We start from the raw sequence: 23,718 nt of genomic DNA, 5'->3' as shown, positions 1-23,718 counted from the left end.
CATTCAGTGGCAAAGGAAAACTAGCTGGAAAGAAGAACCACCACCATCATCATCGTCGTCATCATCAGAGCATGTGCCAATTGTAGCCATTATGTCACCATATCACACTAAGTATATGCCAGCTAGAGTGATTACATCATGACATCACATTAAATATATGTTTAACTAGAGAACCATTATGCCATTAATCACACTGAGTAGGTTCTTAACTATAAGCACCCTGCTGTCCTTGATTCAAGTACACCTTTCCAGGATTCAGGCCCTCTACAATCATCATCATCATTGTCATCATCATCATTATAATTTTCATCATTATTATCATCATTAATAGTAGCAGTGGCAACAGAGACATTAGCACCACCAGCAGCTGATTCCTAGTAGTTGCAGCAGCAGCAAGTATCAACAACAGGTCAGCTTAGTTGATAAAAGCTTCTATAGTCTGGGTTTGGCAAGTCAGAGAAGACATGGAATTTCTCTTTCTATCTCTTGCTACTCTACTGGGTTTTGTTAGTAATATGTAAAAATGCTGATGATTTATACAGATTTATTTTATATTCTTCAACTTGGCTGAAGTTGTTAATTGTTTCAATTACTTTTTTAGTTGATCATGTAGGATTCTCTTAGTATTCCATTATATTATCTTCAAAGAGTATTGTAGTAATTTGTAGTAATTGTACTTGTAGTACTTTGTAGTAATTGTAGTAATTGTAAATTGTAGTAATAATGAGCATCCTTGCTTCACCCAGGATTTTTAAGGAAGGCTTCAAGTTTATCCTCTTTACAGAAAATGCTTTTCTCTTGATTTTAGATAGATACTACTTAATAGAATTCACTTATAAATCCATTTAGTTCTAGGAATTTTTTTCTTAGGGAGTTTATTGATGACTTGTTCAATTTCTTACCTGTCTTCCTTCCTTCCTTCCTTCCTTCCTTCCTTCCTTCCTTCCTTCCTTCCTTCCTTCCTTCCTTCCTTCCTTATTTCCTTCTTTCCTTTCTTCCTTCCTTCCTTCTTTCCTTCTTTCTTTCCTTCCTTCCTTCCTTTCTTGTGAGGCAATTGATTTGTCCAGGGTCACACAGCTTTGAAGTGTTAAAGCTCTGAGACCAGATTTGAACTCAGGCCCTCCTGATTCTAGTGCCAAGGCTCTATCCACTGCCCTATCTTGCAGTCCCCCAATTCCTTTTCTAAAATAGAATTATTTAAGTATTCTATTTACATTTATGTTAGTCTAGGCAATTTATATTTCTATAACTATTTGTCCACTTTACTTAGATTGTCAACCTTATTGACAAAAAATTGGACAAAATAACTCACAATAATTGCTTTGGTTTCACCTTCATTGGTGGTACATTTTTCCTTTTAATTTCTAATACTAATAATTTGGTTTTATTATTTTGTTAAATCAAATTAACCAGTGCTTTATCTATGGTATTGTTTTTTCATAAAACTAGTTCCTGTTTTTTTTTATTAGTTCAATGGTTTTTCTTATTTCTATCTTATTAATCTTTTCTTTGATTCTTCATTACTAATTTTATGTTTAAATGAGAATTTGAAACTTGTTCTGATTCTATTGTTTTTCTTTTCTAGTTGAATGCCCAGTCCATTGATCTGCTCTTTTATTGATCTATACATTCGAAGACAAAATTTCCTCTAAATACTGCATTGGCTGCATTTTACCAGTTCTGGACTGTTGTCTCATTGTTTTCATTCTCTTTAATGAAATGATTGATTATTTCTGTGATTTATTTTTTGACCCAATCATTCTTTAAGTTAGATTATTTAATTCCCAATTAACTTTTTTTTTTGACATTTTGTGGTACATAACTTTTAATATTCCTTTTTTTCTTAGTATTTTTAAAATTATAACTATTGACAGTACATATGCATGGGTAATTTTTTTTTTTTACAACATTATCCCTTGCATTCACTTCTGTTCCGATTTTTCACTTTTACTCCCTCCACCCTTTCCCCTAGATGACAAACAGTCTTATACATGTTAAATATGAAATAGCATATCCTAGATACAATATATGTGTGCAGAACTGAACAGTTCTCTTGTTGCACAGGAAGAATTGGATTCAGAAGGTAAAAATAACCTGGGAAGAAAAACAAAAATGTAGTTTACACTTATTTCCCAGTGTTCCTTCTCTGGATATAGCTACTTCTGTCCATCATTGATCAATTGGAACTGTATTAGATCTTCTCTTTGTCAAAGATATCCATTTCCATAAGAATACATCCCCATACAGTATTGTTGTTGAAGTGTATAATGATCTCCTGGTTCTTCTCATTTCACTCAGCATCAGTTCATGTAAGTCTCTCCAAGCCTCTCTGTATTCATCCTGCTGGTCATTTCTTACAGAACAATAATATTCCATAACATTCATACACTGTAACTTATTTAGCCATTCTCCAATGGATGGGCATCCACTCAGTTTCCAGTTTCTAGCCACTACAAAAAGGGCTTCCACAAACATTTTGGCACATACAATTCCCTTTCCCTTCTTTAATATTTCTTTGGGATATAAGCCCAATAGTAGCACTGCAGGATCAAAGGGTATGCACAGATTGATAACTTTTTGGGCATAATTCCTGATTGCTCTCCAGAATGGTTGGATTCGTTCACAGCTCCACCAACAATGCATCAATGTCCCAGTTTTCTAGTTGATTAACTTTTTTTTTTATAAGCTTCTTGTTTTTCTCGAGTGGTTTTAATTTTTTCTTTAGTTTTTTTCTTCAATATCTGTCATTTGATTTTTGAATTCTTTTTTGAGTTCTTTTATAAATTTATAAATTCTCTTTGGACAGGGAGCCATTTCATATTACTTTTTGGGGTAGTATAGTGTTTTTTGTTTGTTTGTTTGTTTTTACTAAAGTGTTGTCCTCTGTTCTTCTGTCTTCCCTATCCCCATAAGATGTTTCAGTGGTGGTGGTCTTTTTTTCTTTGCTGGTTCATTTTTTTTATTAAGAGGTATTAATGTAAGCACCTCTAATCATGGGGTGGAGGATTGGTGCTTCAGCTCCTCCCTTCAGCTCTCCACTCTGACAGAAACTCCAAACCAAGAGCTCCACTCTTTTTGCAAGTGCCTAAGTCAGCAGTGCCTCTACCCCACTGCTTCTACACTCACCAGGTGTTGCATCTCAGCAGCACAGCTGGATGTTCCCATTCAGCCAAGGTTCCTGACTCAAATCCTGATGCCACAAATAGTCCAGGAGGTGAAAGTCTCATTGGTTCCTGTTGAGGATTCAGTCACACCTAGGTAGCCTAGAGGGGTTTGCACTTAAGACAGATTAATCAAAGGATTCAAAATATGGTATTTTAGAAGGCAAAGGAGCTTGAATTACAGCTGAGAATGACCTACCCAGCAAAACTAAGTGTAGTTCTTCAGGAGAAAAACATTTAAATTTTTTTTTATAGAAGTTGCTACTTTTTAATTCTTGAATTGTTTCTTTTTGGCTGTTTGCAATATTTTCTCCTTGACCTGGGAGATCTGGAATATGACTGTAATATTCCTGGGAGTTTTCATTATAGGATTTCTTTCAGGTGGTGATTAGTAGATTCTTTCAATTTCTATTTTATCCTCTGGTTCTATAAAATCAGAACAATTTTACCTGATAATTTCTTGAAAGATAATGTCTAGGCTTTTTTTTTTTTGATCATGGATTTCAGATAGTTTTAAATTCTCTCTTCTGGATCTGTTTTCCAAGTCAGAAATCTAAACTAGTAGCATAGCGGGTAGGGCAGAAGTGCCTAAGAAAATACAGTTTCCCCAATTTCCTAATCAATTTCTTCCTCTCTTTTTTTTCTCATTGAAAGGAATTATCAAATAATCATTCCACATATAAATCCCAAGAGTGAATCAAAATTCCTATACATATACACATACATAACAAACTAAAAATCCCTCAAACATAGCAGCAATAGTTACACAAGTTTGACAATTTCTATCCCAAGTCTTAAACACAGTAATACAGTTAAAATTTTAACACTTTCCCACTCTCCCATCAGTCCCAATTACATCAAGAGCAGGGGCGATGGTTTTTTCAAAAACTACTTTCTGTTGAAGATGGGTGGAGATGCTCAGTCCAGGGAGAGGGATGGGTATAGTATGGCGTGCTGACAATCAAAGCTTGATGTAGATCCTAGAAGCAAGTCAGTATATCTGTAATTTGACCAAATCTAGAAACAAAAACAAATCTAACAAAGAAAAGTTAGAACAGTCTGAGATAGAAAGACAAAGACTGCTACAAGATGTGGCCTCTCATTAGTTATAAACCTTAAAAAAAAACCTTGAATTATCCAGACACAATATCTAGTAACTGATAGATGACCAGACTAAATACTTATTTGCTCAAGTATCTAGGGTATAATGATTACAGATAACCAGATTGGAAACAGCAAGGTATGACATAATTGAATTGCATTAATAGTTCCTTAATGACCATTACTCTGATTACAGAAATCAGTTACAGGAGGAAACAATGTAGGGATATATTGACTACAAGCCCAAGAAATTTTATCTCCAATAACAAATCCCGTTAACCAGTTTCAGGATAAATCCTAAACAGATATTTACCATAACCTTATATTTATACAAATCAGTTTGCTTCTTTTAGCCAAGAAGCAGGTAGCTACAATTTGATAAAAAAAAAACATCTGGAACAGTTTAGAGGGAGGGGAAAGGAAAGGATTCCACATGGTTGCCCTTCCCCCCACTCCACCTCCAAAGAGGCAGGGAGGAGGGAAGGCAAACTAAACACAACCCAGGCTAACTAGATGCTCCATACCTGAAGTAGCAGAGAGCAGTGGGGGGCAAGTTTAAATCTTCACCTTTGAAGACAAAAGATCCCTATCTCACCCAACTTTTAAAGTAACAGAAATCAGTGAGGGGTAGGGGGGCAAGATTCCATAAAACCCATATGTCTAGCAGAGCTGCATTTAAAGCATAACTTCCAATGTTATAATATGGTAACAAACTCTGAACCAAAATACAGCTTTAAATTCCCAATAATATAAAACTGCTTTTCCTATCATATTTCAAATAATGAAACAGCATAGTTTCTTTCTCTCCCTCTGGCCCCTTGTGGCCACTATTCCCAGTGGACTTCTTCTAAGCTCCAACTTGGCCAGAGTTGAAGCCTTCAGAAGTCAGAACCAGAAGTCAGATCTTTTTTGCTACATACTTTACCTAATTAGAGGCATGTGACCCCTTTCAGGCAAGTTAACAGAACTTTAACAAGCTATTATTCTTTTAAGATCTTATACTTAAAGATAACTAAATCTAGCCTGCATAGGCAACAGTAAAATTTCCCACAATTTAAAAACTGTCCAAAAGAATACTCAGAACAAATCTGGCATGCAAAGGCAATAGTAAAATTATTTCCCAAATTTAGAATCATCCTAAAATTCCTAATCAAATGTTTTTTCCAGCTGGAGTTTAGAATTATACTAAGTACAGTTGCAACATTGAAATAACCAATTCCCAAATTTGATCATTATTTTTAAACTTAACAAACTTCTTAAATTAACAAAACAGACAAACAAATTACACAGAACACAGAACACACATAGACTGCACAGTCAAAACATTTAACACAGAGACCAGGGGCTATCTGGAAAGAATAACCCTGAGGGAAGTTGTCACTTACAGAGTCTTTTCTCCCATAATCCAAATGGAGCCTTTTTTTTTTAGCCAGATGGTGTCTTAAAAAAAACACCCAGATTTATACTCTGGAATGCCCAGAGTTGTGCCAGCTGGCACACAGATGTGTCTTAGACACTCAGGTAGGGTCCCCTGCATCCAGAAGATTCTACTACCAGAATTTATGCCCATTAGCATTTCATAATTCTGGAAATCCAGATGCTAGCATACAGAACAGAACACAACAGGTCTTTAGACTTAACCAGATAGTATCCCAAAAGGTACCCAGATAGACTTACCCTTCTATGGCTGAAATGGGGGTGTCTACCATCAGGCTGTTGTATCTGGAAACTGCTCTCTTTTCTAGAGGCTCTGGAAAAAAAAATCCAGAGGGGGCCAGCCTCTCCAGGCCAAGAATTCCGATCTGCAGCCACCCTGATGCCCAAGGCAGAGACCAGAAAGTCTCTTATCTCTAATCCTGCTCTTTTTCTAACATTTCACTGGCAAGTCTCCAAAATGTAATGCCAGTAATTCAGTTTCAATTGATCAAAGATGGGCAGAAGCAGCTACACCCAAAGAAAGAACACTGGGAAATGAATATAAACTGCTTGCATTTTTGTTTTTCTTCCCGGGTTATTTATACCTTCTGAATTCAATTCTCCCTGTGCAATAAGAAAACTGTTCGGTTCCGCACACGTATATTGTATCCAGGTTATACTGTAACCTATTCAACATGTAAAGGATTGCTTGCCATCTGGGGGAGGGGGTGGAGGGAGGGAGGGGAAAAATCAGAACAGAAGTGAATACAAGGGATAATGCTGTAAAAAATTACCCTGGCATGGGTTCTATCAATAAAAAGTTATTAAAAAAACCCAAAAAAACCCAAAATGTAATGCCAGAGAAACTGAGCAAGATAGAGATTAGAGAACAATTTAATAGTTTATATATAAAAGGGAGAGATTTACATGGACCAAATAGATCCATGTTTGGTCCCAGGGCTGAATGAGACTATCATCTCCAAGAATCCAGCTCCCAATTCTAATTTTTAAGAAATTATTTTCTTCAGTGAGCATTTGTACCTCCTTTTCCATTTTCCATTTTAAGAAATTCTTTTATTCAGTGAACTTTTGCACCTCTTTTTCCATTTGATCAATTCTGCTTTTTAAGGCATTCTTCTCATTGGATTTTTGTACCTCTTTTATCATTCTCAGCATTTTTTTATGTTTCCTTTACCAAGATATTGATTTTTTTCTTAATTTTCTTGCATTACTCTTTTTTTTTCCATTTGATCAGTTATACTTTTTGAGGAGTTGTTTTCTTTGGTGGATTTTTGTGTAACTTTTTTTCTTTTGGCTAATTCTACTTTTTAAGCACTTTTCCGAGCTGTTGACTCTTTAAAAAAAATTATTATTTTGCATCACTCACATTCTTTTCTCAGTTTTTCTCCTACCTCTTTTATATGATTTTTAAGCTCCTTTTTGAGCTCTTTTATGAGTTCTTTCTGAGCTTGAGACCACTTCCTGTTTTTCTTTGGGGCTTTGCCCATAGGTGTTTTGACACTGTTCTCTTCTGAGTCTGTATCTTGGTTTTCTCCTCATATAATAACTTCCTATGGTCAGATTCCTTTTTTTTTGCCCATCTGTCTCTGTCTCTCTGTGTCTCTGTCTCTTTCTCCCTAAGGCCTCTTTCTCCCTAATCTTTTCCCTTTCTTTTAAATTTGAAATGTAGAAGAAATACTATCACAGGCTTCTTGTGCCAGTTGCTTGCAGGTACTAGATGTTTGTTTTGTTGTACTACTTGAGTCCTAAGGAGGGGACCCTTCTGTTTGGTGCTGCACTGAACAGTTTGGGAATGGCTGTAGGGATCTGGTAGCTTACCCAGTACTAAACTTGGGTCCTAGTGGTGATGACTGGCATGTGCTGAGCCCTAGTGGGGAGTTTCTGCATTTTCCTGAAACTACATTGAAGCACATGGTAGTCTGACAGCTTTGAAAGCCTGCTTGCCTGGAGCCTGCTGAAGAACAAGGAGGTTCCCAGGACTGGAATCTGCCAACTCCCCAGGTTTTGCCAAGGCATATGGGGGATTCTGGTGTGGGCATTTGTTCCTTCCACCACACTGGGGCTCAGGATCTCCTGCTGGTTTGCTGAAGTGGGACTTGTGACTTGTTGGGCAGCTTCCTATCCTGGACTGCACTCTTTCTTCCCAAGTGAAACAGACCCCTCTTGTGGATCTTCTAAGTTTTCTGGGCTAGATTGTTTCACCACATCTCTTTGCTGATTCCACTACACTAGGACCTGTCTTGTGTGCTATTTTATGGTTGACTGGAGGTGAACATGGAAGAGTTACAGCAATTCACTGCTTACTCTACCATTTTGGCTCCTTGGAGTTTCATCATCATTCTTAATTTATGATTGGCCAGTGCAGATTTAATTTTTTATAGTTATTTTCCTTTACAATCCTGGGTGGACTGTATAAATTGTTTTTCTGATTATGTTCACTTTATTTTGAACTAGTTTACTGTAGTCTTCACTGTTTTTTCCCTGAATCTGACGTTGTCACCATTTCTTATGAAATGATACTATTCTATTTTATTAGTATGGAATAATTTATTATTTATTCAACTATTCAGTTTTTTATTATTGCAAAAAGTGTTGCTATAACTATTTTTGTTCACAGGCATCATTTTCCTATTTTAAAAAATTACTTATGGATAGGTATTATGACTGGTCAAAGGTTTTGCAAAATTTAATGACTTGTGACTTTTTTTTGTATATCAATTTTTTTTCCAGAATAGTTGAACTATATAACAGTTATACTAGTAGTATGTTACTATGGATAACTTTCCACAGCATCTTCAATAATTGTCATGTTCCTCTTTTGTCATCTTTGCCAATTGGTTGGTCCATGAGGTACAATCTCAGCATTGTTTTAATTTGAATTTCTTTTGTTATTAATTTTTTAAAACATTTTGTCATATCTTTGTTGATACTTTTACTTCCAGATTTTGTGAACTACATTGCCTGTTTATCTATTATGATTTTATTCTTATATTTACATCAGTTCTCAATGGACATCAGATCTTTATTAGAGAAATTTGCTAAGGTGAGTCCTGCTCCCCCAATCACATCACACCTAGCAAAATGACAGTTTTGATAAAAGAGAATCAGTGATAGAGGCAGTTGTATAAAAGATAGGCATACTAATGCATGTATGTTGTATCCATGATTATTATCATTATTCTTTTTAAAATAGAATTTTAATTTTTTAATCAACAAAAAAGCTACCATTTCTCCTTCTATATTGTTTCTCTACCTTCAATAAGAAGGAAGAACATTGGCTATGTCACATGTGCATATGTGGTTTTTTTTTTTGCATTCTGAGTCTTTTATCTCTTTATTAGGAGTTGTGTGTTATATTTTATTTTTAATTCTCTAAAATTGAGGTTAATCAAGACTTTCAAAATTGTTTTCAATGTCAATGTCTTTGTGTAAAGTTGTTTCCTGGTTCTGCTTACATCACTCCACATCAATTTATACAACTCTTCCCAGGTTTCTCTGGACATACCCTCATCATTTCTTTTTGCACGTAGTATTTTAAAATATTCATATACTATAATTTGTTTAATCATTCCCCCATTCTTAAGTACTCCTTAGTTTCCAATATTTTGTCATTCCAAAAAGGACTATAACTGGTTTTCTACATCTTTTGAGTTTTTAAATCTGTCTTCCTTTTAATTCTCTCTTCTCTCCTTTTCCTCATATTACTATGTTGAATGTAATATATTTCTGTACCAAACTCTGTGTGTGTCTGTATTTGTATGTACATGTTTTCGTCCTTCCTTTGATCATTTCCCATGAGTGTGAGGTTCCAGTGTTAGCTATACTCTTAATTTTTCCTTATTTGTATATATTTCTATTTGTGCAGTCTCATTAGTGAGATTCTCTTTTCCCTTGCTATTTCTTCAACTAGTATATTCTTCTTAACTTCTTTTTCTATTGTTTTAAGATCATAAAGACATAGCAGAACCATTCTGAAGTCTTCTGTCAATTAGATGCCCTCTATGACCTGATGAAAATTGGACAAAGGGGACAATATGACACATAAATATTCTCCTCTTCTTAGAATATAAGGAGTTTAGTTTTGTTTTTCCCTTATGATCTGTTATGTTTACTTTTTTAATATTTTGACACCTGTTGTTTAGTTGTTTTTCAGTTGCGTCTAATTCTTCATGATCCCATTTGAGGTTTTCTTAACAAAGATACTGAAGTGGTTTGTCATTTCCTTCTCCGGCTCATTTTACAGATGAGGAATCTGAGGCTAACAAGTCTCATGACTTGACCAAGATCCCATAGCTAGTAAGTGTCTGAGGCTGGATTTGAACTCAGGTCTTCCCGACTTTAGGCTTAGAACTCTATTGGAAGTTCTCTTTCTTATGAAAGGATCATTTTAACCTTGTAGAATTATACCCAGCTCTGGCTGTAAACCTTTCTTTGCCTTCTGGTATATCGTTATTTCAAGCTTTCTATTTTTTGTAGCAGTAGCTTTTATATCATATGTAATCCTTACTGTGGTTCTTTAGTACTTGAATTCTTTCTTTTGGGTGCTTATATTACTTTTCCTCTTGACATGGAAATTCAAGGTTTTGTCTAAAATATTCCTTAGAATTTTCATTTGGGTTTTTTTTGAGTAAATGCATTTTTTTCTTTCTGTTTTACTTTGCTCTCTGGTTCTAAGAGGATTGAGAAGTTTCCTTTTAAGATTGGTATGCATTTCCCTGTTGGGTTCTACAACAGTAATAGATAATTTCTACAAGTTAGATCCCAGCAAGTAGCAAAAGGGGAATAGTAGAATTCTGAGAGTTCTTCACTCTCACCCAGTAAATTCAACAATTACATATCAGATTTTGATTTCCATTTTTTGGGAGAGGGGAGCAATCTGTCTCAACTCCCAAAGTTCACCATAACTTCTGTTATGGGCCTTATAAATTCCCAACCCTGTGATTGTGGTCACCTATCTTTCCTTTCTTATTGCCTGGATCTTTTTTTTTTCTCTTAGTTTCACACTAACAACTGAAAGACAATGAAACTAAGATTTCTGTACCTCACTAATCAGATGTGCTGATTCATCTTTCCAGGGCCCATTTGTATCCTGAAAGGTGAAACCAAAAACAAGTATAGTAGCAACTATGATTGTTTCATATGGATATTTTAGGGGAAGAACTGTTGGAGATGGTGCTCAAACAGGACTGACAGCAAGGTTGAATCTATGCTCCTGAAGCAACTAGAGCCAGTCTTTTAACTTTCCTTTTTGTTCTCACCCTCTTCATCTCACTTCCCATTATTTTCGCAATCCTTACCCCAAACCCAATATACTGGGTCACAGCAGATTTACTGAAGTGCTTCTTTAAGGCTAGGGGACGGGGGGAAATTTAGCTTTTCTGCTGCCTTTTGGAAAGTAGCATTTTATATCCCTTTGGAGTAAAAGTTGTATTCTTTAATTTGTTGTGATTAGAGTTTTATTGTATTTTATACTGCATAAGTTTCTCATTGCATTTTAACTCTTGAGCTTGAATGCCTAGAATTGCCTAGTTCAGGCCTGAAAACAAAAGATGTATTTCTAGCCAAGAATGTAAAGAAAAGAAGGTATCAAAAAGAAATGGCCACATGATAAAATAAAATTAACATTGTATTTGAGTCAAAATATCCAAATCCTAATAATAGTGGCATTTTACAGCCTTATGATTTTTGGAAAATTACTTAACCTTTCTGATTCTTAGTTTCTTCATTTGTAAATAACTTAGGTATCTGCATTACATACCTGTCATAAGGTCAAATGAGAAAAGCAACATGAAACACTTTGTAAATGGTAAAATGTTATGTAACTATTTTACAGCATATTATTTGAACTTTACTGATTTGTTTTAGGGATGACATAAATAATGGTATACTTATTTTCTTGTCTTATATGAGTGAGCCTCTTGGCTCAAAGATAAATAGTATGACATATCATAAAGGTCTTTTATCCCTATTTTCCTTAATAAAATAGCATTGCAACTTTTAAATTGATCAAGTTTGTTAAACCCAATTCTTCATAATCAAGAACAAGATACAAATTTGTTATTTGACAAATAAAAGATATGCCAAAGTTACATGGTAAAAGTTAAATAGAAGTTATAGCCACAATTCACTATATTTGAGGAAATGTTGAATTTATTGGTTAGATTGAATTATTCTAAATTTGATGGGTAATTGACATTGTATTTCTCTGGGCCATGGAGAAGAGTCCAAAGGAAAGTAGCCTGGGTGTCCCCGTTAAATGGGTGTTCTGGGAGGAATTGTCTGATCAGAGGAAGAGTACAGGGAACTTTTGAAATTTGAATTCCAGGACTATAAGGATATTTCACAAAATAACTTATTTCTGACTAACTCATAATTACATACAGAAATGATTACTGTTATTGAAGAGGCATGTGTAGCTGTATGTGCTTTAAAGATATGCAGTATTTCTAATTGAATAAATTATCATTTATTTAAATATATCCTCAAGATTTTTCCCCTAATAAACTTTTCATATCATTATTCATTTCTAAAACAGCAATTAAAACATGTTATAGCTTAAAAATTTGGAATGTGTTTCTAGGTCCTGGGTGTTATGATATTTCAAAAAATATTTCATTTGATCCTGTGAAAAGTTCTTATGTGGAGGGAACAAAGAAAAGTGCATTTGGATCTTCTACTCCTCGAAAATGCCAATTGATTAAAGAAGAAGAATATGGACTTCCTGGGCCAGTTGATTATCAGGTAATCTGAGCCTATTATTGTTTAAAAGAAGACAAAACAGTATTTTGAAATCCATTGGTATATCAAGTTGTTATTTTAGTAATACTTAATTTTAAGACTCCTTGGGGCATAGAAAAAATGTCTTAGAAATATATTTACAAATAAAATGAAAGCAGTTTGTATTTTATGTTAGACTTGTCTGGTAGTTCAGGTATAGAACTGGAACGAATTGACACTCAATCTTTTTTCTTGTTCAGGCATTTTTAGTCATGAGCAACTCTTTGTTATCCCTTTTGATAGTACTTTGGCAAAGATATTGGAGTGGTTTGTCATTTACTTCCCCAGCTCATTTTACAGATGAGGAAATGAGTAAACAGGTTAAGCGATTTGCCCAGTGTCACAAGCTAGAAAGTGTTTTGAGGCCAAATTTGAATTCAGGAAGATTTGTCTTCCTGACTCAAGAAATACTATCCACTGAAACATTTAGCTGCAGCTCTTATTCTAGCCAACATTCAGGCTTGCCCTGAACCTGTGTGCTGACATGGTGAAGTGACGCTACTTTACCTTGGCCCCCACTATTCCTCCAAACCTCAGAGAATTGTTCTTTCACCATAAACTAATACGAAGGAGAGAGATCATGTTTCTACTTTGAGATCTTTTGTATAAACTAGTTCCAGTTTAGCATCACCCGCCTCCCCAAAAAGGGGCCTTCTTTATAATATAGTCTACTCCTTTGGGCCTTTTGGTAGCTATCATCTGCAGGGCTTGGGCTCCGAGTAGCCCCAGCCTTGAAATGGAGCAAGGCGGCCTCCTCCTCCCTGTCCAAGTTATACCAAGTTGGATGAAACTTTGAGGAAGGAAGAGGGGGAAAGGGAAAGGGGGGCAGAAGGCTCTTTTCCCCTGGGTTTACTTTTTGTATTAGCACTTCCCACTTGCGTGTCCTAGCAGAATCATTACCATAGAGGAGGGCAAGAGAGAAGGAGGCGAAAGGGACAGCTGCTTATTAAGTATCTCCTGGTATCTATCGGTATCTCATTCAATTCTCACAACCTCCTATCGGATAAGTGCTGAAGCAGACAGATGTTACATAATTTGCCCAGGGTCACAACAGTTAGTGAGTGCCAGACTGGCAGTGCCAGTGCTTGCTGCCTACCTCAGTCATAAAACAGGTGAGTTTAATGATAATGATGGCCATAGGTATGGGGCTTTGTTGGATTTAGAGATGAAACCTTGGGTGAGAGCTCTTTATATTATAATTCTTTTGTGTTAGCATACATACATACATATATATGTATATGTGGATACATTTATACCTTATGTAGTAGCATGGTTTTGTCTTCTTTTAGAATGAGCAGTAATTACTTTATGTCCCATAAATATGTATCTTAGGGTATTCTTCAGGGGTTTGGGCTTTTCTCTGTTATCAGCTTGAACTCTCAAGAACTGAGTTCTCTCATTCTTTGGCATCAGTGCCCAGCCCCCATTCCATTTCACCACATAATATAAATTAGTTTTTGTAAAAAGACATTTACCTCAAAGATTTAGGAAGAGCAAAGATTAGGAAGAGTATTTCTCACAATACCTCAAAGACATACTCTCCCTGTATCACCTCAGTCTCTGAAATTAAAGGGGCTGGAGAGTATGTGTTTGAGATTTTAATTGAGGAAAATTATCATATTCACCACTTTGGCACTTTCTTTAAATACTATTTTAATTATTTTCACTTAGCTTTAACTTCTTATAATACATAATTGAAACAATAAAATGAATCAAATTAGATGGCTGTCATTTTGGATTTTAGGGCTTGCCAAGAAGACTACAAACATATTTTCCAAACTGTATTTTTACCAAATACAATTATAATAGTAATGACAATTGCATACTTAATCTAAACTATGTATTATCTTCCTCATATTTACTGCTTGTTAGTTCTTTTGTAATTTGTTATAATTTTCGCCAGAATATTTTTCTGCTTGATAATACTGATACTTTTTAGGCTAATGGAAATTTTTTCACGGTATTTCAATGTCTGTTGAAAATAGTTAATTTACAACTTTTTTAGGAGTGGTAGAACATGAAAAACAACTTAATTGTAATATTATTTTGGAATTTGTCTTTAAACATAAGTTTTTTTGTTGCTTTTTGAAGATGGCTCTAAATGTGGATTAGAATATAGAATGAAGATGCCATGAAAGGTGTCTGCTTTTCAGCCAACCTAGTTAAATATGAAGAGGCTCATTATTAGTGGATTTGTCACTTGTTGATGAATTCCTTGCTTTGACAATCCATAAAAAGAGGAAAAGGAGAAAATACTGCTCAGTCCTGTGTAACTTTATTTTGCTCCTTTAGTGATGGGTGGCAGCATGATGAAAAAGGAGGAAGAGGGTGAAGAATCACATAATTTTTAGACCATTATAACCATTAACATATCTGTTTTCTAAATCATCATTACCCCTTGATATTCTTTATCTGAATTGTCATGGGCATTCCTTGTCTCATGCTCAATTGAGTGAACTAGAGGAACTAAATTGTATGAATCTTGATATTCTTGCTTTTTTGCCATCAGAACACAGAAGGAAATTACAGGTACTTGGAAGGATGGCTCAAAAGTTTCTCTTGAAGACACAAATAAAGGAATTAGTAGAGTTGGTTTTTATCATACATCCAAAGAATACAGAAAGCATAATTGTAGGGGACAGTTGATCATCTTATAATACAGAGCTCCTGAGAGGATAATCATTGTGAAAATAACCATGACACACTGGGTAGGTGTCAGAGAGAGGAATATTCAAAAATAAATGTTATGTAAAAACAGCAAATACCATTTGAAAAAAAAAAAACATTTGATTCAGTGGAACAATTACTGTGGTATGGGGCTCTTTTTCCAGTAAGGTATTTCTTGTCTGTATATCAAAATTGGTTAAGAATTCTTGAAAGTTATTAACAACAAAGGTAACTTTGTTCAATTATCCTCTGATGATAAGCAACAGACAAGATATAAACGAAAGCAAAAAAATATACTTTTCAAAGGTTTACCACTATTATGGAGGAGATCCAGTATAGAGTTAGAAGAATTAAAGAGAAATTTTTTGAGGATGATTTTCACCAGTTGTTCTTATTTGTGGATTGTATCTTGTTTTTTGCATCAAGCAAAGCATTAGAGAAACTCTTAAAAGAAAATACATGTCCTCTAAGTATAATTTGGCTGGACTACATGTCAAGAAAACACTAAGTTAAAGAAGAGTATCTGTTTTCCAGATTACAAAATGAATTTAGAATTCATTTATATGCACACATGTGTGTCCATACACACATGCACACACATGTGTGTCTACACACACATGCACACATACGTAAATATACACACATATCCATATGAATAAAACACACATGACAATGTATATATGTGTATGTATACACATATCCACGTGGATATCTGTAGCTATATCTATAGATATAGATATATGAATTCATATATCTATATAAATGTATATATTTATATATCCATATATATTTTGATAGGGAAGCTCAGTGATGCATTGGATAAAGCACTAGACTTGGAGTCAGGAAGTCATTGTTTCAGTCATGTCTGCCTCTTTGTTACCTTCTTTGACATTTTCTTGGTAAAGATATGGAATAGTTTGTCATTTCCTTCTCCAACTTAATTAACAGGAAGACCTGAGTTCAAATCCAGCTGCAGGTACTTACTAGTTGTATGATCATGGGCAAAATCACTTAACTCTGTTTCTCTCAGTTTCTTTATCTGTAAAAACAGTACAAATGAATGTACTAAAGTAAAAAATGTACAGGTAAAGGAGGATGGACTAGATTGCCTTTAAGGAATTACAAAACTTCTTTTACATTTTCAAATTTTCCTAAAAGTAAAGATCCATATTTACTTTTTATGCTAATCAGTCATCAAGCATTAAAAAGTGCCTAATATGTGCAAAACCCGGATGGATACTGGAATGGAAAAAAAGAGAACAGCTTGTGTCCCCAAGGAGCCTGAATTTCTGTTAGGGAGACAGCATTACATATACTACTGTAAAGTCCCCTCTGAGTCTCTTCCTTCTAACTTGTTCTCAAAAGTTTGAAGGCCAGAAGGAAATTTGCTTTTAGTGTTCTAAGGATAACCCTTTGGATAGCTACTTCTATCACAAGCCCTTACTTTATTGTTGTTTACCATCAGTCTTTAATTAGCTTCTAACAAAAGCAGTTGCTAAATGGTTTAGTATGAACAGTTAGTATAAAACTTCCCTCCTGCCTAAAACCTGGGGTACACTTTCTCACCAGTGACAGTGGTTTATACATGTAGGATATACATATAGCAGAACTCCCCGATACTAGAAGTCCTTTGTAGAGGTCTTCTTCAGCCTCCTCAAGTATGAACCTGGGCTGGGCCTACTGCTTTGCTGAGCTCCTGGTGTCTTCAGTCCATAGCCAGCACTCTTCTCTTAAGTTGAACAGTCATGATCCCTAAGGATGTGTATCTGTCTTTCCTCTGTTTAGAATGAGGGAGGTAAGCAAATTCTATATCCTGCTTCCCAAGAGGGTTTCTTTTCAGGGGTCTGCTTTCTTCCTTCACTTTTAGCTCTAACTCTTGAATGATTGAACTCCAAAGTGGAAGTCTTCCATAACTGATTTGGTGAACTGCTGTTTATTTACATAAAATACATCTAATGGGCTTTAAAAAGTTAAAGAATCAGGCAAACCCTAAAAATTAATTTAAAACAATCTAATTGGCTGAAGAAATGTTACTTGGTGCTTATAATGATTAGGATTGTTTTTTATTCTAGCATCTTCACAATAAATAAGTAAAGAAAGTAATAATGACTAAATGAAATTTGAGATGATAAAAGAGAGAAAGAAATATGGTGGGTATACTGGAAAAGAGAATGAAAATAAGAAAAGGGAACATTCAAAGAGTAAAAAAACAGAAGACAACAAAAATAGATTTTAAATGGAAAATATATTTCTTGGGAAATAATTTGGAAAAAAATGGTATGTAGTAATACCTAAAAGAATATAAAAAAGACATAGCACAAATGAGAGATGCTTCGTAATATGGAAACCAAAAGGACAACAAGCTATAATAATATATCTGTGTGGAGATATGATATAATCACCTTATTAATTACTGAGTAATTTGGGTGCAATATGATATTTGAGTGCAAAGAATACATTTAAATTTTTTCTAGGTTTTTTTCTCTTATATTTTTTTCTCTTTTAGGAAAAGATAAGAAGGGATGTCGAGAAATAAGTAATATGGAGATGTCTTAAAAAGTAAATATCAAAATGGCTTTTAAATAAATGCAAACTTTTTGGCTCCTGACAACTTATGTTGTTCCCTTCTTATCTTTTCCTTTTAAAGCCCATTCTGGGCCACAGAAATATATATACTTAAAATACATACATATACATGTATATGTATGTATTTTAAGTATTCCTCAAGACTAGTCTTCACTGAATTGCAACTATCTAGTTTCAGTCATTTTTAAACAGAGAGTAGATATATTTCACTGTGATTCCTCTGGGAAATGTAATTCCAAAAATGCCTGCTCATTTTAAAGCAGGTATATGCTAATTGTTCATTATTTTGAGCAGCCTGTCATCTAGCTTAAAAATAAGAAGATTCACTAAAATGTGAAGGAATAGGGAAAAAAAGCACTACTCTTTACTATAAATATCTTTATTTTATTTGTTGACTGAAGATTCATATCTATATAACTATGGTTATAACTTTTTATCAGTATGCCAATTTATAAAAAATTTCCTAAAGTGAAAAATACCTATCAACACATCAGAAGTTAAAAATTGTTCAAGAACTCCCTAGACCACATCACACACATGAAAATAATAGTGTCAATAGAAATATTGCAAAGATAAGTGATTTTTATACTTCAGGAGATATATATTAACACCCAACTTCTAACTGAATATCATATAAATTATTCTAGCTAAGATTGTCTAGATTTGTAATTTTTCACATAAAGCTTCAGAAAAGATTAATTTTTCTGTTTTTGAATTAACACTTATAAAGGATATTAGGATAAAAATACCAATGAAAGCATTCTCAGTGTTTATAGTCTGAATAGAGGTGGATTTTAAATGTAAGCCATTTGAAGGGTGAATTACTTTAGGTTGTTAAAAATAGAATGGAGGTGGAGGATGTAACTATACTTTTGCTGTATATTAATAATACACAAGATTAAGATATGGAATTCTGAAATATGAGTATTGAGAATAATAATGGTGAAATAATTTTTGAAAGGGTATAGAAAGCATATCTACTTAGAACTCATGCTGTTTAAAAATTCTAATCGTGTATAATGTATTTTAATATTTAGTTAATAGTTATGGCTAGACTATATGATAAATCACGCAAGTTATATTAAATCAAGATAATCTAGATTTCAACTAGAAGGATATGTGACCTGTTGGTTTCCAATGATTGACAGATATAGAGGGGCAAGATTGAGACAATGACATTTTCTGATGGTTTATCCCCATCGTTTGACAGGTATATCAGTATTAAATTAGATGTTCAAGGATATCATACAAATTAGTTTGAATTTAGGCAAATGATGAGATTAGATTTGGCTATATCAAAAATACAAAGATAGTGCTCAGTTTATGCAGTGATGCCTCGGTATTTACCATGTCTATGAACCCTATTTTTCAATTACTATATCAGTGATATTATTGAATTAAATTATGAGCATCTAACAGCATCTACTTTGGTGAAATTTTCACTTAATAATGGGAATTAACTTAATTAACAACCTTTTTCTAATTTTGGAAACATCATCTATTTGTCAAAATTGAAAAATTGTAATTCAACAAAGACAAGTTGAATGAATGAATCCATTATCTCCACATGGAGAGTGTAGATCTACATTTTTAAAGTCTGAAGTGCTATTCCACTTCATGTTGTCAAGGGAAATTCTTAGAATTAGCCTCTTAATTCTAATAATTTCTTTTTGTTTGTGCCATTAGTCCCCCATTTTTCTAGCCTGATGACTTAAGAAAAATCACTTCTGATTATTCAAAACTTAGTGATCATTTGAGGAATTAAAATGTTGATTGGTATCTGTGCCCATTCTTTCATATCCTGATCCCACAGGAAAAAAATTCAGTATTTACCATTTTAAATTCCTGGAAAGTTATCTCAGACAAATAAAAATACATAGTCTAGAAAAAGGAACTAATGGTTATCAAGAGACTCTATGATGTGGTTCAGTTGGAGTCAGTAGGTTCCGATCTCATCTCAAATTGACTGTTTCATAGTCATGTCTCTTTCAAAATATCTAAAACAAAACTCATTATTCTTTTTCCCACACTTTCCTCTCTTTGAATCTTCCTGGTACATTTCGGGAGATCACTACCTTTCAATTCACTCAGAATTCCAATATTGGTATCATATTTGACTTTCTTATCTTTCTCATTCCATATATAGAATTAATTACTTAATCTTATAATTTCTTTTTTTCTGCAATATCTCTCACATATGCCATCTTTTCTCCCCTTATTTCACCACTACCACATTTCAGGTCCTTATCACCTTATGACTGGACCATTACAGTAGTGTTGTATTTAATTTCCTAATGTGAAATTTCTCCTTTAATTTATGTTCCACTTAGCTGCCAAAATAATTTCCCTTAAGTCTATATCTGACCACATCACCCCCATGTTCATATTCGGTAAATTCCAGTGATTCCTTATTATCTCTGGGACCAAATATAAAGTCCCTTGCCATGTAAAACACTTCACAATTTGACCCTTTTTTACGCCCTTGCATGCATTCTTTGGTCTAGCTGTATTACACTACTCAATATTCCTTAAAATTGATACTTTTATCTCCTGATTTCATGACTCTACACTGATTATTTCCTATTTCTGAAATGCTATTCTCCCATTAGCTCCAAACCATAATTATGCCACTCTTGACATGATAATCCTCATCTTCTTCCCACTTGAGCCTTGAACTCTTTCCCTGCAACTACTCTACATTCTGATATGTGATGACCACATATTTAAAATCAGCTGGAGTCAGGAATTCAGGTTAAAGGAAAAATCTTCAATCTTTATTCTCACTAGAGGTGAAGAAGGATTGCGATAACAATATGGGTAGCTGAGATAGGAAGCCAGTTAGCAGAGGTGAAGGGGGATTGCAAGTGAAAAGGGGATTGGGGATGAAGGGCAGTCATGATAGCAATGTGAGCAGCTATGCCAAGACACCAGCCAGCAGTCTCTCTTTCCGTTTCCCTTTCTACTCCCCTGCCTCCACCCACCAAAAACGTCATTTCCTATACAACACATCAGGACTTGCACAAAGAGTGGGCAGGGGCCATTCTTTCTCCAAGCATATATATTAATAGAGTATGGTCCAATTACTATTTAGCCTGATGTGCTTGGGACCTCAGTGCATCAACTCAAGCCTCAGCCCATTACATTGATAGATGATTTTTCTATCATATGTTGCTCAGAAAGAAGCTCCCATTAATGATCTTGACATTAGCATCTAGCTATCACATAGTATCTAAACCCCTTTTCATCTTTCCTCTATGTGTTGTCTTCTGTTAGACTGTAAATTCCTTGAGGGTAGAGATTGTTGTTGCTTGCTTACCTATAAATCCTCAGATTGATCAATCCATCTATCTAACTATCTTAGAATTCTTGACTACTTTTAATTCTCAAATTAAGAGCCAACTCCTCCAAGAGGCATTTCCTAGGCTAATGGCATACCTTCTTAAATTATCTTTCATCTATTCTGTAGTAATCCTGTATGTTCTGATTTACAAATGTCATCTGCCTTATGAAAATGTAAGCTCCTCGAGGGAAGGGGTGACACTTATTTTTGGTTAGTATCCCTGCACTTAATATAGTTTTTAGCATATGGTAAATTAATAAATTAATAAATAACTAGTTGATTGGTTGACTGAAATAACTACCAAGCTGGATAAAAGAATAGGGATACAATTTTTTTCGATAGGATGCAAGACTGAATTGCTCTAAGTAAGATGAAATTTAAGAGAAATGCTTGCAAAATCTAAATTAAATTTGGGAAAATGTTAGGCTAAGCTTTATATATGAAAAAACCTGAGTTTTTTAATGGATTGAAATTTCAGGATGAATCAATAGCGTAGTATCACTGCTAAGAAAGCTAACATGACTTTGGTCTACATTGGAGGAGATTCAGTGTCCTAAACATCAAAACAGATGATAGTTCTGCTGTGTGCTACCCTAGCCAGATTACATGTGGTATATTGTGTTTAGCTCTGGATAGCCTATTTCAAGAAGGATATTGATATGCCAGAGAATATTATGAGAAGGAGCATGAAGGACCTTGAGTTTAAGACATAGTGATATTTCTTGAGGAACTAGAGATATTTATTTTTAAAAATAATATTTTATTTAAGACAGTGATAGTGCTTGAGGAACTAGAAATATTTGTTTATTTTTAAAAAGTAGCATTTTTTCCCTAGTTAAATGTCAAGAAAATTTTTAGGATTCATTTTTTTTTAGAATTGTCATTTTTATTATATTGGCTTAGCCTACACATGATCAAGTAATATTTGTATAATTGTTAGATCTAACTTTATTTGTGTAACATTTATCTTCTTTCCCTTTTAAAAAATAAAAAAAGTTTATATATAATTATCTAGTTTTATATAATTTTTTTTACATTTGCTTTTAAAACATTGAGTTCTAAATTCTCTCCCTCCCCACTCCATCCCCATTGAGAAGGCAAATGTAAAATTATAACATTCATTTTACAAGATTTTGAGTTACAAATATTTCTCCCTCTATGTTTTCCTTCCCTTCTTCTGAAAATGGTAAACAATTTTGATACAGTTTTTATATATGCTACCATGTAAACCTTTCTATATTAGTCAGAATTGTGAAAGACGACACATATCAGAAGGGAAAACTTCATGAGGAAGAATAAAGTAAGTGCAAAAAAATGTGCCTTGATGTGCATTCAGAGTTCATAAGTTTTTTATCTGGGCATGGATAACGTTTTCTTTTGTGAGATCTTTGTAATTGTCTTGGATTTTTGAGTTGCTGAGAAGAGCTGCGTCATTTATAATTGATCATCACAGAATATTCTTGGTTCTGTTTATTTCACTTTGCATCAGGATGTAGAGAAGAGAATCTATAGAAGAGAAGTCTTTTTAGGATAGGAAAATTGTCTTCAAATATTTAAAAGATGTAATGTTAAAAATAATGACTAGCTTTTTAAAAGCAGTTTAGGGTTTGCAAAATGCTTTACAAGGATTATCTCATTTGACTCTTACAACAAACCAGGTAGCCATGGTTATTTTCATTTTATAGATGAAGAAACTCATCTGAGAACAGTTAAGTGAAAGTCTGGTCATACAGTTTTAAGTGTTGGCTGAATTTCCTAATTTTAAGTTGAACACTCTGCACTGCTCGACTTAGTTGCTTCTTATGTTAGGGACAGATTAGACTTAACCTTATTTTTATTGAGAGGACAGAAGTAGGACTAATGATTGGAGAAAAGTGGCAAAATTAAGGCTTATGTAAAGAAAATTTTCTTTATAAGATGTATCTAAAAGTAGAATGAGCTGACTTATGAGGTAGTGATTTCCTTTATACTGTATTTCTTCAAACAGGGGCTGTATAAGCACTTATTGAGTGAGTCATGGTAGGATTCATTTTTGGGGGATAGGGGTTATGGGTTGGATTAGTTGGTGGAGTAAGATTTTTTTTTCCTACTAGCTCTGAAATTCCATGACTTTGATACTTGAGATATATTTTAGTGTTGATGGAATTAGGATTTATGTACGTTTCTGACCACATCAAGAAATGGACCAGTAGGACTGGCAAGCATAATTCACCTCAATTGCACAGTATCAGAGTTAATTGTCTATTTCTCCTTTCCTATTCATTGACTATGTATTTTTCACCTGTTGCTCATTCATGAGCTATCTGCTATGTGGTTAATGATCTTGGCACTCCAAAGCTGCCAACCTAATGTTGATGATTATTAACTTTTAAAGTAATACTAAAGTACAATCAATTTCTAATTTTTTTAAACAATATATGCCAAATAGTTTCACTTGTCAGGGTAAATTTATTTTGACTTTCCTTTATATCCTTAGTTTTTAAACTTTGTAATAGTTATGTAGATTCAGAGAGAATTTGGAAATCATGTCTTCTAACCTTCATTTGCTTGTAGTTCACTAAACCGAGACTTGTAGTGGTTTCATGACTTGCCTAAGGTCTCAATGTCTCCAGAAAAATCTTTATTTTCTTTATGTTTGTCTTTTAGATT

At 34.2% G+C, this 23,718-nt stretch overlaps 1 protein-coding gene across 2 annotated transcripts in view; it reads left to right on the top strand.

The window, feature by feature from the left end:
* STPG2 (sperm tail PG-rich repeat containing 2) overlaps positions 1 to 23,718 on the top strand; it is a 686,155-nt gene that overhangs the window by 127,268 nt on the left and 535,169 nt on the right. For both annotated transcript variants that reach the window (XM_051967542.1, XM_051967543.1), the window contains exon 9: positions 12,280 to 12,440. In XM_051967542.1, the coding sequence (XP_051823502.1) occupies positions 12,280 to 12,440 (161 nt within the window). The remainder of the gene's footprint in view (positions 1 to 12,279; positions 12,441 to 23,718) is intronic.

This window comes from Antechinus flavipes, chromosome 6, assembly GCF_016432865.1.
Source record: "Antechinus flavipes isolate AdamAnt ecotype Samford, QLD, Australia chromosome 6, AdamAnt_v2, whole genome shotgun sequence".
NCBI classification, from domain to species: Eukaryota; Metazoa; Chordata; class Mammalia; order Dasyuromorphia; family Dasyuridae; genus Antechinus; species Antechinus flavipes.
The sequence above is the reverse complement of the archived record's forward strand: the minus strand, read 5'-3'. Positions and strand labels throughout refer to the sequence as shown.